Source organism: Lissotriton vulgaris, chromosome 2_1 (assembly GCF_964263255.1).
Source record: "Lissotriton vulgaris chromosome 2_1, aLisVul1.2, whole genome shotgun sequence".
NCBI lineage: Eukaryota > Metazoa > Chordata > Amphibia > Caudata > Salamandridae > Lissotriton > Lissotriton vulgaris.
Window position 1 is genome coordinate 515,054,516 of NC_141687.1, and position 14,599 is coordinate 515,069,114.

The window sequence follows — 14,599 nt, forward strand, 5'->3', positions numbered from 1 at the left end:
TGGCTGATCGAAAGTCCCTCTCTCTCATAGTTTTTCTAGCCATGACAAAACTTCTACGATGCAGTAAAATTGTCCCTAACAAAATCTGAAAGTGGTAGAGCAGATTATACATTCATTGAAACTTTACATGGGAAAGGCAGGCGCTTACTGCTGAACATTCCGGTTGATTTTGGGCTACAAATGTTCTTCAAGATGATCTATTTTGACCAGAAGAAATTTCTATTTTTATATTTAAGGTGACAACTACTGTGTGTGTTGAATGATCTAACTATGGGGTCTTTCTTAAATAATGAATTGGCAGCGTAGGAGGCACTAGTGTGTAGGGAAGTGTTACTTGCATTCTAGGGACTTGTAATGTAACAGAAAATTGATTAGTGTTACTAGAGTTTAGCGCCTTTCCTTTGTTCCGAAATCCTGATATGATATTAAGAAGTATTCTGTGTGATAACAAAACTAAATGTAGACTGCAAACATGAAAGTAGATAGGTCACTCAAAGTCAGAAATGTTTACGATTTAAATAAATAAAAATGATGGCTTGTGTGACGCGATTTTTCAAGAACTGATTCAAAATGGTTTTGTTTCCTCGATTTCTGCTAACTTACGTTGTGCGTTATTTACAGTGGATGAACTCCCGAACTGTGGTGCTCCTGGATAGTGCAGAGAAACTGCATGTAATAGATAGACACAGTCAGGAGGAGCTAGAGACCATCGAAATTTCAGAGTTCCAGCTTGTTTACAATAGCAGCCACTTTAAATCCTTGGCCACCGGAGGCAATGTCAGCCAGGCTCTGGTGAGAAAATATCATTTTATTTGAAATTCAAGTTTACTTACATTCTGTACCTCAACATGTGAAATTAAATAAATTCACAAATGCATATTTTCTTAGAAATTCAAATCCTTCTAAAGCTTCTGTTCTAAATCCAATGTTAAAGCTCCGTCTTTTATGAGAAATTACATTTGTATTTTAAAATGTAATATTGAAGACATAACTTTTTATACTCTTTTGCGATCGAAATTCGGTCGCAAAACAGTAATACATACCATACCAATTTGGTATTTGGAAGGGACGCCCTAACGTAACCATGCACCTTCCAAATATCGAACTACAAATGCAAAATGTGATTCGGTAACAAGTCATAGAATCGCATTTTGTACATTTGAAAAGCATTTATTTGGTTGCAAATGGTTCAATTCTGCAAATCAGGCAGTTTGCGACTGAATTAAATTCCCTTCATAAAAAGTGTCACTTAACAGAATCGTCGAGAATAAACCTTTTGTTTGGTTACTTTGTAGTATGGTGTACTAGGACTCTGTGGAAATATTCAGTGTAAGACCATTTTGTCTTAAGTTGAAAAAGGTGTGCTCTGTAAATGCTGATTTCTCTGAATGTTTTTTTCTGACAAATAAGTAAATGTTTTAAAGTTGTCACCACTGTTGTAAGCACATAGAATTCAGTTTGATTTTATTGTGAATATAGCATTGAGTAAAGTGCATTTCTAAAATAGTGGCCTTAGTGTACCTTATTAAATGGATTGTTTGAAAGAACTAACAGACTCAGAACAGGATCTGACCGCACTTCTGGCCCTTTACAAAATAAAACAGTAAAACCCGTTCTTTAGTTGCATTATTGCTTCCCTGATTTCATCAATCTCAAATGGGGGACTAAGGAATTCCCTTTGTGTATCACTGAGCCAACCAAACACTACTTCTCCCAGAGTCATCTAGGTCAATTAATCCATGTCTCTGCGATGTATATAACATTCTGTAATGTGTGACAAATGTGTCTAAAATGGTTAGTGTGTCTTGTTGCGGCAGTACCCCAGGCCCCTGTATCTCTAATATGTGTGTAGTAAAGCGGGGGCATCTTGTCACCTCAGCTAGCGCCTTACCCGGTCTTTCACCCTCTCCATATTTGCGGGCCACCCATCAGCGTCCTTTAAATTTCGACTCAGTGTCCTCACATTCAGATAATTTTTCTCTGAAATCTTTTTGCACTCGCCCTGCCTCTCCTCGTCCCATTTGCCTTTCCAATCCTCGTAGTTCCCTTTCCAGCTTTTGTAGTGTGTTCTGTATGTCTTTTAGTACCCCAAAACTCTTTGAAATGCAAAATCCCCTGATCTTCACTTTAAAAGCTTCCCATATTAATTCAACGCTATCCACAGATCCTTTGTTTCTGACAAAGAAATCCATGATTTCCTCACCTAATTCCGCCTGAAACACTATATCCAACAGGGCTGTGGGTTGTAGTCTCCAGCTCGGTCTGGGTCTATCATAGCCAGGTGGGGTGAGCGACACCTTCACAGGACAGTGGTCCGAGAATGTCCTAGCTAAGTGTGTCACATTACATATGGCTGGCCCTAGTCCCCTGGAAAGAAGGCAGTAGCCTATTCGTGCCCATGTTCCTCTGTTGGATGTAAAGTGTGTACCCTCCTGCGGATGCATGTGTCTCCAGCTATCAATCAGTCCCCCTTCCTCAGTTATGCCCGTAGCGCCTCCTGTGCGTTGGTGTAGTGATGTGTAGCCAAGTTAGACCTGTCTTGGCATGGATTTAAGGCAACATTGAAATCCTCCCCCCCCCCCCCATATAATGTGAGTAGAGCCAATGGTTAATATTTTGCCCCACAGATTAGTGAAAAATGTGGGGCTATCCGTGTTGGCTCCATAGTAGGTTTGCAATTGTAACCGAGTCTCTACCCAATCGTCCCCATGTAATGATATATCGACCATGTGGATCCTCTGACACCCCCGCTAGTTCAAAATCAGTTTGTTTCTTAAAGAGTATTGCTGTATCCTGAGCATATGATGAATAGGATGAAAAAAGCTGACAGCTCGCCCATTTGCTGGCGAACGTGTTTAGGGCCCTTGGGTTAAGGTGGGTTTCTTGTAGTAAGGCCACGTGTATCTGCTGTCTATCTAATTAGGCCAGGACTTGCCTTCGTTATCTCGGATCCCTAAGGCCCCTGACATTCCAAGATATCACCCTTAGTGTGATGCTATCCTCTTGTGTCATTGCACCATCTTGTCACCAACCATCCAATGTGCTGTGAATGTATATACAACAACATTTGTATATATAAAGAGACATACATATTTAAAGTAGTCCGCATCTGTGTGTCCCTGTTACTGTTGAACTCCCATTCCCGTACCTCCCCCTCCCACTGAAAGATCCCAAATATGCCAGGTGTAAGTACCCACCCCTCCTCCCCAATGCCCAATAGCTTCTCCATTATAACAAGTAGGTCCATCTCCTCCCATTTAAAATCTGAGAAGAGGATTAGGAAAAGCGTTAACAATACAAAAACAATAGTGGGGTTCTCCCAATTGGGGTAATGCAGCTGGGTGGCCCACGAATAAATCTCGTCAGTCCAGGTGTAGTGCATCATGCTGCTAGTCCCTGGGTATACTTTGAGGGTGTCCGGCTGCAAAGTGGCTTCACACTCCCACCGTTTTAGTCTTCAGTATTAAGGTCTCAATCTTCTTGTGCATAGTGTCTCATACCAGGAATGTGCAAACATTTCTACGAACGTGCCCTTGTCCGCCAGTCGTGAGATGTATCGTACCAGTGATTGATGGCAGTGTTCATTCCTCTTCTGGTGAGTGAGACCGTGGTGTGCCTTCTGGTGTCGGTGTCAATCTTTTCTATTTTTTAAGTTGGTTCAAAAAGTATTCCACTTGTTGAGGCTTTGTGAAAAATGTTTGGGTTCCCTGGTGGGTGACATGAAGACGGGCAGGATATAAGAGGGCGTAGTTGGTCTGGGCCTGCCTCAGTTTTTGTTTCACTGGCAAAAATCTGCTATGTTCCACCTGTACATGCATTGTGAAGTCAGGGTACATGGTAAAGGGTATGCCATCGTAGTTTAGCTGTTTTTTTCCCCTGGCCACCCGCAAAGCGACATTCCCTGTCCCTATAATTTAACAGACAGGCGATAATAGGTCTGGGCGTACTTCCAGGGGGTGGTCGCGGTCCGAGGGATCGGTGAGCCCTTTCCACTATGAAATGAGGAGAGAGTAGTTTGGTGCCCACCACAGCCACTAATAATTTCTCAATATAATCTTCCTTCTTGCCCATGTTTGTACTTTCCGGTATACCCAAAACGAGTATGTTGTTTCTCCTGCTTCACGAATCTATGTCCTCATTTTTAGCTGCTTAATCTTGAGCAACTTATCTATCTGCGCCGTTGATCTTTCTACTTTTGGTCGTGGTATCTTCGACATCGGAGATGCGTTGTTCCACTTTTTTTATGAGTGTTTCATGTCCTTCAATCTTTTGGGCTATCGCGTCCATTCGTGTGGTCATCATGTCCATTTTATCCGCAATGGTAGCAAATCCTTGCCGCACTTCCATCAGGATTGATTTTAGGTCTTCTCCAGACGTCGGCTGTTCCTGCTGCGATGGTTCTGCTTCATTGTTCGCTTCTACTTGCTGCTGCCTCATGTATTTTTTTAGGTCAAATGTCAACCGCGGTTGGCGGGCATCTGGTTTCCCCATCTTGGCTATGTCCCCGTTGGCAGCAGTTAATGTTTGTCCGGTCCCAAATCTTGCAGTATGGGGGCCTGTGCTGTATTATACTTCGCGGCTCCCCGTCTGTTCTGGCAATGTGTGGGAATGTGCGCAATTGTTCTGCAACCGTTCGATAGGGGTTCTCTCATGGGCACTGACCCCAGATTGAATGAATTGGTTGTATAATCTTGCAGGTGGGCCGAGGAGACCGTGGTAACTTGCTGTGGCCCCATTTCGGGTGCTGTTCGTAGAGAATACCTCCTGCTGCTCGCACCTTTGGCCTGTTCTCTGCTTTCCAACGTTCAAGGGGGATGATATTTCACAATAACCCCACAATGTTCCCAATTGCGCGGGGTGCACTCATGTCCCAGTGAGCCCTTCTGCGATCGAGTGCTGATGTCAGATGCAGCACCGCCCCAATTTCCGTTTTTACAGCACTGTGGGGGCTGATTAAACCAGTGTTGGTGTGCCCTTTCCCGTTATGGGCCGCTTCCCTATCACTGTGCATCCCCACGGAGCTTCTCAGTACGTGTTTCCTCCCCCGCCGCTCGGATCTCGGGCCTCACAATGCCCGCCTCGCTTACTTGCTTTTATCTTGTGCCAGACTGTGATAGCTGATGATGGGCGTCTTGCCGTGGGGGGTGATCAGTGTGCGGTTTTCCCTGCCATCACCTCGCACAAGCCTTACTGCCTCCTGGGGACCACGGTCCTCGCGTACTTCGCTCTGCCGTGTAGCGATTCCAGGAGCGCCAGACGCCATCCTCGGTCCGCGCACCTCCTTGCAATTTTTTTACACTAGACACCTCAAGTGGCTCAGAATTTAGCACCGCTGTGTGCCTGAGGTTGTAGGTTCCACACCTCACCCAGTTTCATGCTTTTTACTCAGACTGAAACAGGATTAATGGTGGATTTTAGAGCCAGTCTGCGTGAGCCTCAGGTAGTGGCGGCCATTCCGCTTGTGCGCCAGCCTGGCGCCCCCCTTTATTTTACTTTATCAGTCTCTGTGATGTAACTTATATGTTGACATACTGTTTTTAAGAGAGCCCTTTCTCATACAAAGCATTGTCCAGAGTGCTGCTATGTTGTTTCATCTTTGCTTATTCCCATCTGTGTGTTTTCAGCGTAGACTGCTGAGATACTGTTTTAGGGCAGCGCCACTCCTTCTCAAAGTTTTCCAAAGTGCATCTTTACTTCTTCTCCTCTACTTGTTTTCAGCAGTTGCACCCTTGCCGTCGGATTAGAGTATAGAATTCGGATTTGATGGATAAAAGCAGGGCTGAGGCCCATACAAGCCAATAATATGAATAGAAATTTCCATTCCACCGAGTCAAAGGCTTTGGTGGCATCTAATAACGCCTCCACTGCTTGCACTTGGGGAGCTAGGCAGTGCAAAATACCAAATAGTGTGCGCAGATTATGGGACGTCGACCTTCCCGGTATAAATCCGGACTGGTCCGCAGTGCGATCTGCGGGACCATTGGCTGCAGCCTATTTGCCAGTAGCTTTGCATATATCTTGGCATCAAGATTTATGAATGAGAGTGGTCTGTAGGAGTCTCGGGAAGTAGGGTCCTTGTCTGGTTTTAGCAGAGCTATAATTTTAGCTTCTCTCGGGTGGGGGGGAGCACGCTTGTGTCCATAGCCTCCTGGTACATCTGCTATAGACGAGGGGCCAATAAGTCTGCGTATTCTTTATAAAAGGCCGCCGTTAGGCCATCCGCCCCTGGGGCTTTATCAGACGGCATACCGCTAATGACTTGCCGGATGTCTTCTACCGTAATCGGCATGTTCATGTATTCCCGGGCTCCATCATTGAACCAGGCAAGCGCCATCGTGTCCAAATAGGTCGTTATGCCAGCTCCGGTGGGCACATGCTGGACGAGTATAAGCACTTATAGTATCGGGACATTGTAGATAGAATATCCTTTGGCGTCCTAGCCACCGCCCCGTCAACTGCCCTCAGTTCAGCAATGTCGTTAGCACACCTCGGATTTCTCAACAGACCCGTCAATGTCTTACCTGCCCTATCGCCCTCCCCGTAGCGTCCAGCCTGCACATATTTATGCAAATAAGTCGTTTCCCTCTCTGCAGCCTCTTGAAATTCCGTTAGTTTCGGTCTAATCTTGGCGGTAGTGACATGGGATAGTTTGGTCTGAAAGTCTCTTTCCATGTCTCCAATCTCCTTCTCTAGCCGTTCTAATGAGTTACGGATATCCTTCAACACTCCTGTTTTCAGCGCAATGCAATTGCCTCTTATAATCGCTTTAAAAGCTTCCCAGAGTGTCCCAGCTGAGTCCACTGAGCCTTCATTTAGTGTAAAGTAGTCCTCTATCTTTTCTCTCGAACCCTCTTGGAATACCTGATCCAGCAGTGCACCCGACGGAAACCTCCATGCAAAGGGCTGCATGTAGGGTTCCGGGATTCGCAGTGTCAATACTGCAGGTGCATGATCCGAGAAGGTGCGTGGGTAATGTGCTACATCAGTGACCCAAGTGTGAATATCTTTCGACACCAGCCAGTAGTCTAGTCTCGACCAAGAACTCCTGTGGTGTGTGAATCATGTACCTTCCCTCGCTGTGGGGTGGAACGCCCTCCATGAGTCAACCAGCTGGAGATCTTGTATAATGTGTACTAGTGTCTGCGCTGCTCTGGGATGATGATCTTGGGATATACCTTCCCGATCAAACGTGGGGGACAATATTACATTGAAATCTCCTCCCCAAAGGACTGCCATCGTCCCTTGTGCCTGCACCTTCTGGCAAATATCCTGAAAGAACTCCAAGCTTTCAAGGTTAGGGCCATATACGTTTACTAACAATGTGGGGGTATCATATAGTGTACCCTGTAGTATAACAAATCTACCCTCTCGTTCTACAATCGTCTGATGCGTCTTCCACTGAAGCCCCCTGCGCATAAGTATGGCCACTCCTCTAGAATATGTCGAGTAGCCCGATACTGCTACTACGCCCCATCTAGCGGTCTCGAGTGTACCTGCTGCCGCTGTGAGCAAGTGTGTTTCTTGGAGCAGGCAAATTTCTACCCCACGACGCAGGAGATAAAACTGAATCAATCTCACATTTCTACAATCATTTAGACCCCTTACATTCCAAGACATACATTTGAGTGTAGTTATGTGAGTATGCTGTGTGCTAGTTCCCATATCGCCAGGCTGTGTTGCATCATCCCCAGCACCAAATTTCCGGTTCCTGGGTGAGTGCAATCGTAACAGCAATGCTCAATTTCAATAGATGCAGACAGTTCGATACAGTATGCGGCAGAACATACATGAAATAGAAAAACAATCCCCTGCCCCCCAACCTCCCACACCATCCTCCAAACAGGTTGTGATGTACCCCCCCACCTCTCCCATAACAATAAGCAAATGGTCCACAGTAGCAGACACATGGGAGTCATCCCAGAGGGGTGCATGGGTTAACCGGCTATACATCCCTGCACTTGTGGCAGGGTGGGCGGGAGTACAACTCATTCGTCCAATATCCCCAAATAAACTCCATTGTATATGTAACAGTATTTGTCCGTCTATTATAATGAATAACCTATAGTTTCAAAAGTCACACAGGCAGTAGCAATAGCCAACAAAACCTCCCTCCAATCCCAGGCGGCAACAGGACACTATGTGCAATGTATATAGGGCCAGATGCATCAAAGGGTTTTACCCATTCTGTGTCTATGGGAAAATGTGTTGATGCATATGGCCCATAGTACTTATCTGAACACCCAGCTATCCAGGTCCCTTTGATCAGTCATTGTCATTTAGGTTGGTCTCAGCACTCCGGTCTTCTGTCGACTCTTGCCGTTTGTGGTCTTTGGCCAGTTGCTTTGCGTAGTTGAATGCCGCGTTTGCATCAGTAAAGAAGGTGGGTTTCCGGGCCCCTGCACTCTCAACTTGTCTGGGTAGATCAAGGAGTATTTGGTGCCAGTTTGTTGAAAGATTTTCTTGGCAGGAATAAATTCCCTCCGTGCCGATTGGACCTGGAGAGTGAAGTCTGGGTATAATGCTATGTGGTTCCCATCGTATTGGTTGTCTCCTCTTTCCCTCGCCAGGCGTAATATGGTATCCCGATCTCTATAGTTAAGAATACGTGCAAGGATCGGACGCGCAGGCGCCCCCGGCCTCGGTCGCGGCCCTAACGTGCAATGCGCCCTCTCAACCAGGAACATGGCAGACAGGTCTTGACCAAACAGGTCTGATAGCATTTTTTCAATGTACTTTTCCATGTTCGGGATGTTGGTGTTCTCCGCAATTCCGGTAACGCATACGTTGTTGCGACGCAATCTTGCCTCCAAATCCTCGTTCTATTGCTGAATGGCGTAGAGGATCCCATCCATATTCTTTCACGTCTTGTCCATCTCCGTTTGACCTGCTTAAGTTTCAGTAATTCTAGTTTCAAGAACACCCACACGGCCCTCCTGCTTATCCATCCTCTGAGTCATCCTGTCCATTCTGTTGGCAAGGGAGTCCATCTTGGCATCTATACCCTCGATACTGGACTTTGGATCTTTAAACATCTCGCGGATATCTTCAGGCGGAGGCTGGGACGTTGCGGGCTCCTCCGATTGACTTTGTGGCCCATTTTCCGCGTCAGGTCCTTTGGCACCCTTCTTATCGAACGTTAGCCTAGGCTGTCTAGCATCTGTCTTCCCCATCTTTGGCTATGCGTGCACGCAGGCGTACAAAGCACGGAGATATCTATTCTTCTTCACCAGTTCTTCCGGAGGCCTTACTCTATCTGCACTCTGCCTCCCACCTTTCTCTGTGCCGCACACGCTACTATGCCGGGACTTTACGCCACTCCAAGACAATGGCCAACAGCTTGAGGGTGTTATTCCTTTTATGAGCTTTCACCGCCCCTTCCGCAGGCTCCAATTCTTCCTTAGTTGTCACCAGTGAGCCAGGTACCACCTTGCCGCCACGCTCGTTGTGCCAGTCACGCACTTCCTGACACAGACCGTGTCGCCTACGCAGCCATCCCCTTTAAAACACTTTTAATGGCAGTCAGGCACGTCTCAAACTTTGTGCAGCAGACTTGCGGCCGAGTATGTTGTATACTTATATCACTCTGTATCTTGTGCTTGTGGTAACTGTTATGTTATTTCACTTTTATATAGCGCAAATTACCACTGGTCTCTAAGCGCTCAAGAGAAGAAGCAGGGCACTGCAAGGTTGCAGGTCGGCCGGCTAAACAGATTTCAGTGTTGCTCTGAACAGATGTGTTTTTAGCAGCTTTCTAAAGGGGAGCAAAGCTGGTTCCCTCCGAAGGGGCTCTGGCAGAGCATTCCAGATCCGTGGTAGGAGAAACGAAAACGCTCTGCCCCCTTTGGTTTTAAGGTTATATCTGGAAGAGGCTAATCTGCAGGACTCTGAAGAACGCACAGTCCGTCCCGGCACGTACTTTTGTACTCTATCTTTTATATATTTTGGCGCATCTCCGTATATGGCCTTGTGGGCTATGCACAGGCTCTTAAAGTGTACCCGCTGTTTTATAGGCAGCCAGTGCAATTTATGCAGCAGGGGGGTGTCTCGTTCGCCTCAGGAGGCTAAAGATTAATCTAGCTGCGTTATTTTGAAGAACCTGTAGCCTCCTTAATAGCTTTTGTGGGATGCCTAAATAAAGGGCATTCCCATAATCAAGCCGAGAGATGACCGTTGCTGAGACAATTAATAGTAGAGCAGAGGTGGAAAGGAGAGGGACAAGTTTCCGTAGTTGTCTGAGTAGGCCCATACATATACCAGCCACAGACGATACCTGGCTAGCCATCGACAACTCAGTCAATCTTCAGACCCAGACTCTTTACTACAGGTACTGGTGTTGGTGCCCCACCAAGCTCTGAAGGCCAGAACAGTTTGCACCAAGGGCTATCTTGAACTGGAACGATAAGCACCTCGGTTTTATCCGGGTTGATTTTTAACGAGTTAGCTGCCATCCAGTTAACAGTGTATCTGAGAAGATTTCTCACAGATTCTTGAGCCTGGCTGGTATGGTCAAGACAAACTAGGAGTGGGTGTCATAGGCGTAATTAAAAACCTGGCACTCTCTGCCTGTGAGTGCCTCCACCAAGGGCTGCAGATAGATGTTGAAGAGGAGTGGAGACAACGCAGAACCCTGGGGGACTCCGCAGGTCAGGGAGCCCGCAGTCGACACCTGATCCCCCTTTTGAACTCTCTGGGTACGATTTTTCAGGAAGGATCTTAGCCACTGGAGTGCCTGTCCGTTTATGCCCAGATTCGACAACCGGCACAGCAAGATGTCATAGCTGACCGTGTCGAATGCCGCTGACAGATCTAATAAAATCAGGGCACTCGGATGTTTGTTGTTGGCCCTACATCTAAGCTCATCCAGAACCGACACCATCACCATCTCAGTGCTATGATGTGTCCTGAAACCCGCTTATCTGGGATGAAGGAGATGTTGGTCATCTAGATATTTTGAAAGGAATTTCAGGACATGTTCTAATATTTTGGCAAGGAAAGGGAGCTGAGAGATGGGTCTGTAATTTTTTTAAGCTGATGCGTCCACCCCTTGTTTCTTCAGCAGGGGGTGACCCTTGCTTCTTTCAGCATCGCTGGTAAATAGCCCAGATCTAAGGACTCATTAAGTAGGTCCAGGGCCTGCGTTTCCACTCCCGGCAGGGCGTGGAAACTCCCGGCAGGGACTGCCTTTCTCCCACCAAATATGCTGTCTCAGTGTGACTCGGGTGCAGTACCTCTGCTCTTACTTCCGACGTTTTTTTGCCCAGCTCAGGAGGAGGGCTGCTCTGCAGTCTGCTGCAAGTTCTGCATACTCCCAGGAGATCGTGCTGTGTGGCTATATCTTAAGAGTGCACCTCCACGCACTCGCCTATTGCCTGCACAAAATGACAGCGTTGCTTCAATTCCCCCCCGGTCTGACGGCCCCAGGCTAACTTTGTCCACGGGTCCCGGCCCCCAGCCCCCAGCCCCCAGCTCCGAAGCTACAGGCTGTCGCCCCTCACCTACTGGCCCCAGCCGTACCTCTATAATTGCGTGGGTGTTACGTCTCACACGCCTCTGTGCGACACAGGCCGGCAGCTCCGAGCTTCCCCGTCACGTCCGTCCGCCACCTCCGCTTCACTTTTTGCACCCTGCTGGGAGGTACCACTGTCTTCGCCAGGCTTCAGCGCCGACGCAGTCCGGCTATGCGTTATGCCCCCTTCGTCCTCTAAATGCCGCCGCAGGTCTGTAGCGTCCGGTCATAGGCGCGCCCGGGGACACCAAAATCGAGGTCCCAGCCCAGTCCGGCGGCCAGGGAAGCAGGCCGCTCTTCGTCTCGGATCTTCTTCAGCCTCCCCGCAACCAGCAGCCGCCTCGCGGAGATAGTCTTCCACCGCCTGTGATTATTACGGACGGTGTCGCACTGTTGAGTTCTCAGACTTGCACTGATATGACTGATTTATGGCGGATTAATTACCCGGCCGGTGGAGCTTCTCTAAAGTGCGGCCATCCCGCTGTCAGCCAAGCCACGCCCCCCGAATCAAGGTCGATTCTAAACTTAATATGAAAGCATAAGTTCTATTCACAACCTACACTTGAATCCAGGTGTTGGGGCTTTCTGATGCTCCTTGGGCATTTCTGGGCCTGAACGTATATCTGCTCTGAACGTCAAGTCCTTGACAGTGTTTCGTTTACTTTGCCTCTGAGGTCATGCTGTGCTATTCATGGCCTTATTTGGCTTATGTAAGAACATAGAGCACTGCTGAGCACACCCTTTAGTGTTCGTAATCACCCAGAGTACTGGATAAGTAAAGACATTCCAAAATATCTGATGCCCTATATACGTAACTTAACAAATAATATCAATTGATGAAATCAAAACACATTCCTTTTTCATGAGATATACAGAGTCCACATTATCCTCCACCTCGCTCCAGTCCTCCTCGCTGTAACGCATTACAGCGAGGAGGACTGGAGCGAGGTGGAGGACGTACTCCTGCCTTTCTGTGGAGTGGAACTCATCAGGGTTTCCGCTGGGAATTGAACTATCTACTTTTTCCATTACAAGGAAGTGCCAGGATCATCCCTCTCCGGGGTCGAAAATACCAAACCTCGTTATGTGACGGGTACTCAAGAGACCAACGTTTACAACTAGCATGCAAATGGGCTCTAACCTATTGACAATAGTTGTGGATGCTCGTGTAATTAGGAATGTCAGGTAACTGCGACCCAATTTCAGACACGTTCAACATTTTCTTTGCGCTAACCGCCTTGAAAAAGTCTATGGGTAGACGAAACACGTGTTGGCACATTGGCAGATTTCGTGCTGGATGTAATAGAACTGAATAAAATCGCTAAGTTGAAGAATTGGACTGTTGTGGACTCTGTATCTCTGTGTCACTTCGTGCTCATTCCGTGCTTAAGCCGGTACTCTGATACAGTTACTCTACTACTAAGGCACTGTGGACGGTACACAAGAATAGCACGTCATTCATGGCTGCCTGCCTGGCCACATCTCCGGCTGTGAAAACAGTTAAAAGTAATCTTGCTGCCCTTTCTTCTTTCTTACGTTTACATGATCAGACTTTCCTCTTTAAGTTACCAGTTGCGATTCGTTTTTTGAAGGGACTGGTCCATATATTTCCAGCAACATGAAATAAGTAAGTTTGTGTATTTGGGCCAGTATAGTTCCTTGAAATGTGGTGCAATGTGAGATTTGTGTGAGAGGCTGAGGATGAGTCTGGTTGCAGAGGTCTGGATGGTTTTGTAGTCTTTTTTTAAGTTGCTTGGTAATCCAGGCGTAGAAGGTGTTCATGTAGTCCAAATTGCTGGTGACTAGGGTGTGAGTGACAGTATTTCTAGTGTTGCTTGGGAGCCATTTTAAGATCTTACTCAGCATCTTTAGGATCTGAAAGCAGGATGCAGTGACAGTGTTGACTTGTGCAGTCATGTCCAGTTTTTTTGTCATCGATTATTCCAAGATTCAAGGCGTGGGTGTATGTCTGACTTCACTTAGTCATCAGTTGGAGTCCCATGATGAGGTGTTCTTGTAAAAGATCGCCACTTCTGTGTTATTGGTGTTGAGCATGAGTGATTTGGCTATTATCCAGTTAGTGACTGGAGTCATGCTGGCGATGAAATTGTTTCTTGTATCTGAAAGAGACCCGTTAGTGATATATTCCTTATCTTAGAATATCCCCAGGTGTCAGACTGGATCCGGAAAGTTTTGCTCAGCAGTACCCCTGCGCGTCAGTAGGTGGTGTCCTGCGGCTCCGCGTCCATCACTGGCTTAAGCGCCGCGATGTTGTCACGGAGATGCTGTTTGTCCCCGCTGTGAGAAGGTGGCCTGATATGCAGTGCTCACTATTCTAGTGAACACTATGTATCAGTCCAGCAACCCTTATTGATGATTGGTTGTAAGTCAACCTTATAGACCAGCTATCCTAGTAGCGTGGATACGAGCAGTCTAAGGCTAAAGACTCGAGAGGGCGTGTTAAGCCAGCTGTTTACCACACATATACCCCTTGAACACCAAGTGAAAGGACACCACACAAGTGTTATGAAAATAAACAGTTATTTATTAAGATTCACAACAGCCCTGTACTCTTTATGAGGACAGGGTACTAAGCACAAACCAAAACTCTTATCAAAATACTTAAGTTAGCACAGTATATACAAATGCCCGAGGGGCACGGAAAACCATATACTTGAAAAGTGGAATGCGAAATTACTAGCAGGTAAGTACAGTACTAATAGGCTTTGGAATCGCTAGGACTTGACTATAGAATCGTCAGATTACTTCTAGGAGGCCTAGGGGACTCGGGTGCAGAGTGTGCACTCTCACGCGTGATGCGGGACAAAGTCTATGGTAGCTAGTAATGACAAAGTTAGTGTTCTCGGGCGAACCCGACCTGGTAGGAGGAAAACGAAAGTGGATTCTGACCCTTGGATAGTGAGGCTATGCTGGGGCACCGAAATGCCGAAGTTACCTAGCCCAGGGGCTTCAGCTGCATAGGTCTCAAAAGACGTCGGGAATCCTCGTAGACGGACCAGGAGCCTGGAAGAAAGAAGTTGCTGGCAGGCGACCAGTGAAGAAAGTTCGATGGATCCAAGCCTGGATCGAAGG

The 14,599-nt window shown here is 47.1% G+C and overlaps 1 protein-coding gene across 1 annotated transcript in view; it reads left to right on the forward strand.

The window, feature by feature from the left end:
• VPS8 (VPS8 subunit of CORVET complex) overlaps positions 1-14,599 on the forward strand; it is a 1,704,823-nt gene that overhangs the window by 298,111 nt on the left and 1,392,113 nt on the right. Inside the window, exon 14 of the mRNA XM_086955430.1 lies at positions 622-792. Coding sequence (XP_086811556.1) covers positions 622-792 — 171 coding nt within the window. The remainder of the gene's footprint in view (positions 1-621; positions 793-14,599) is intronic.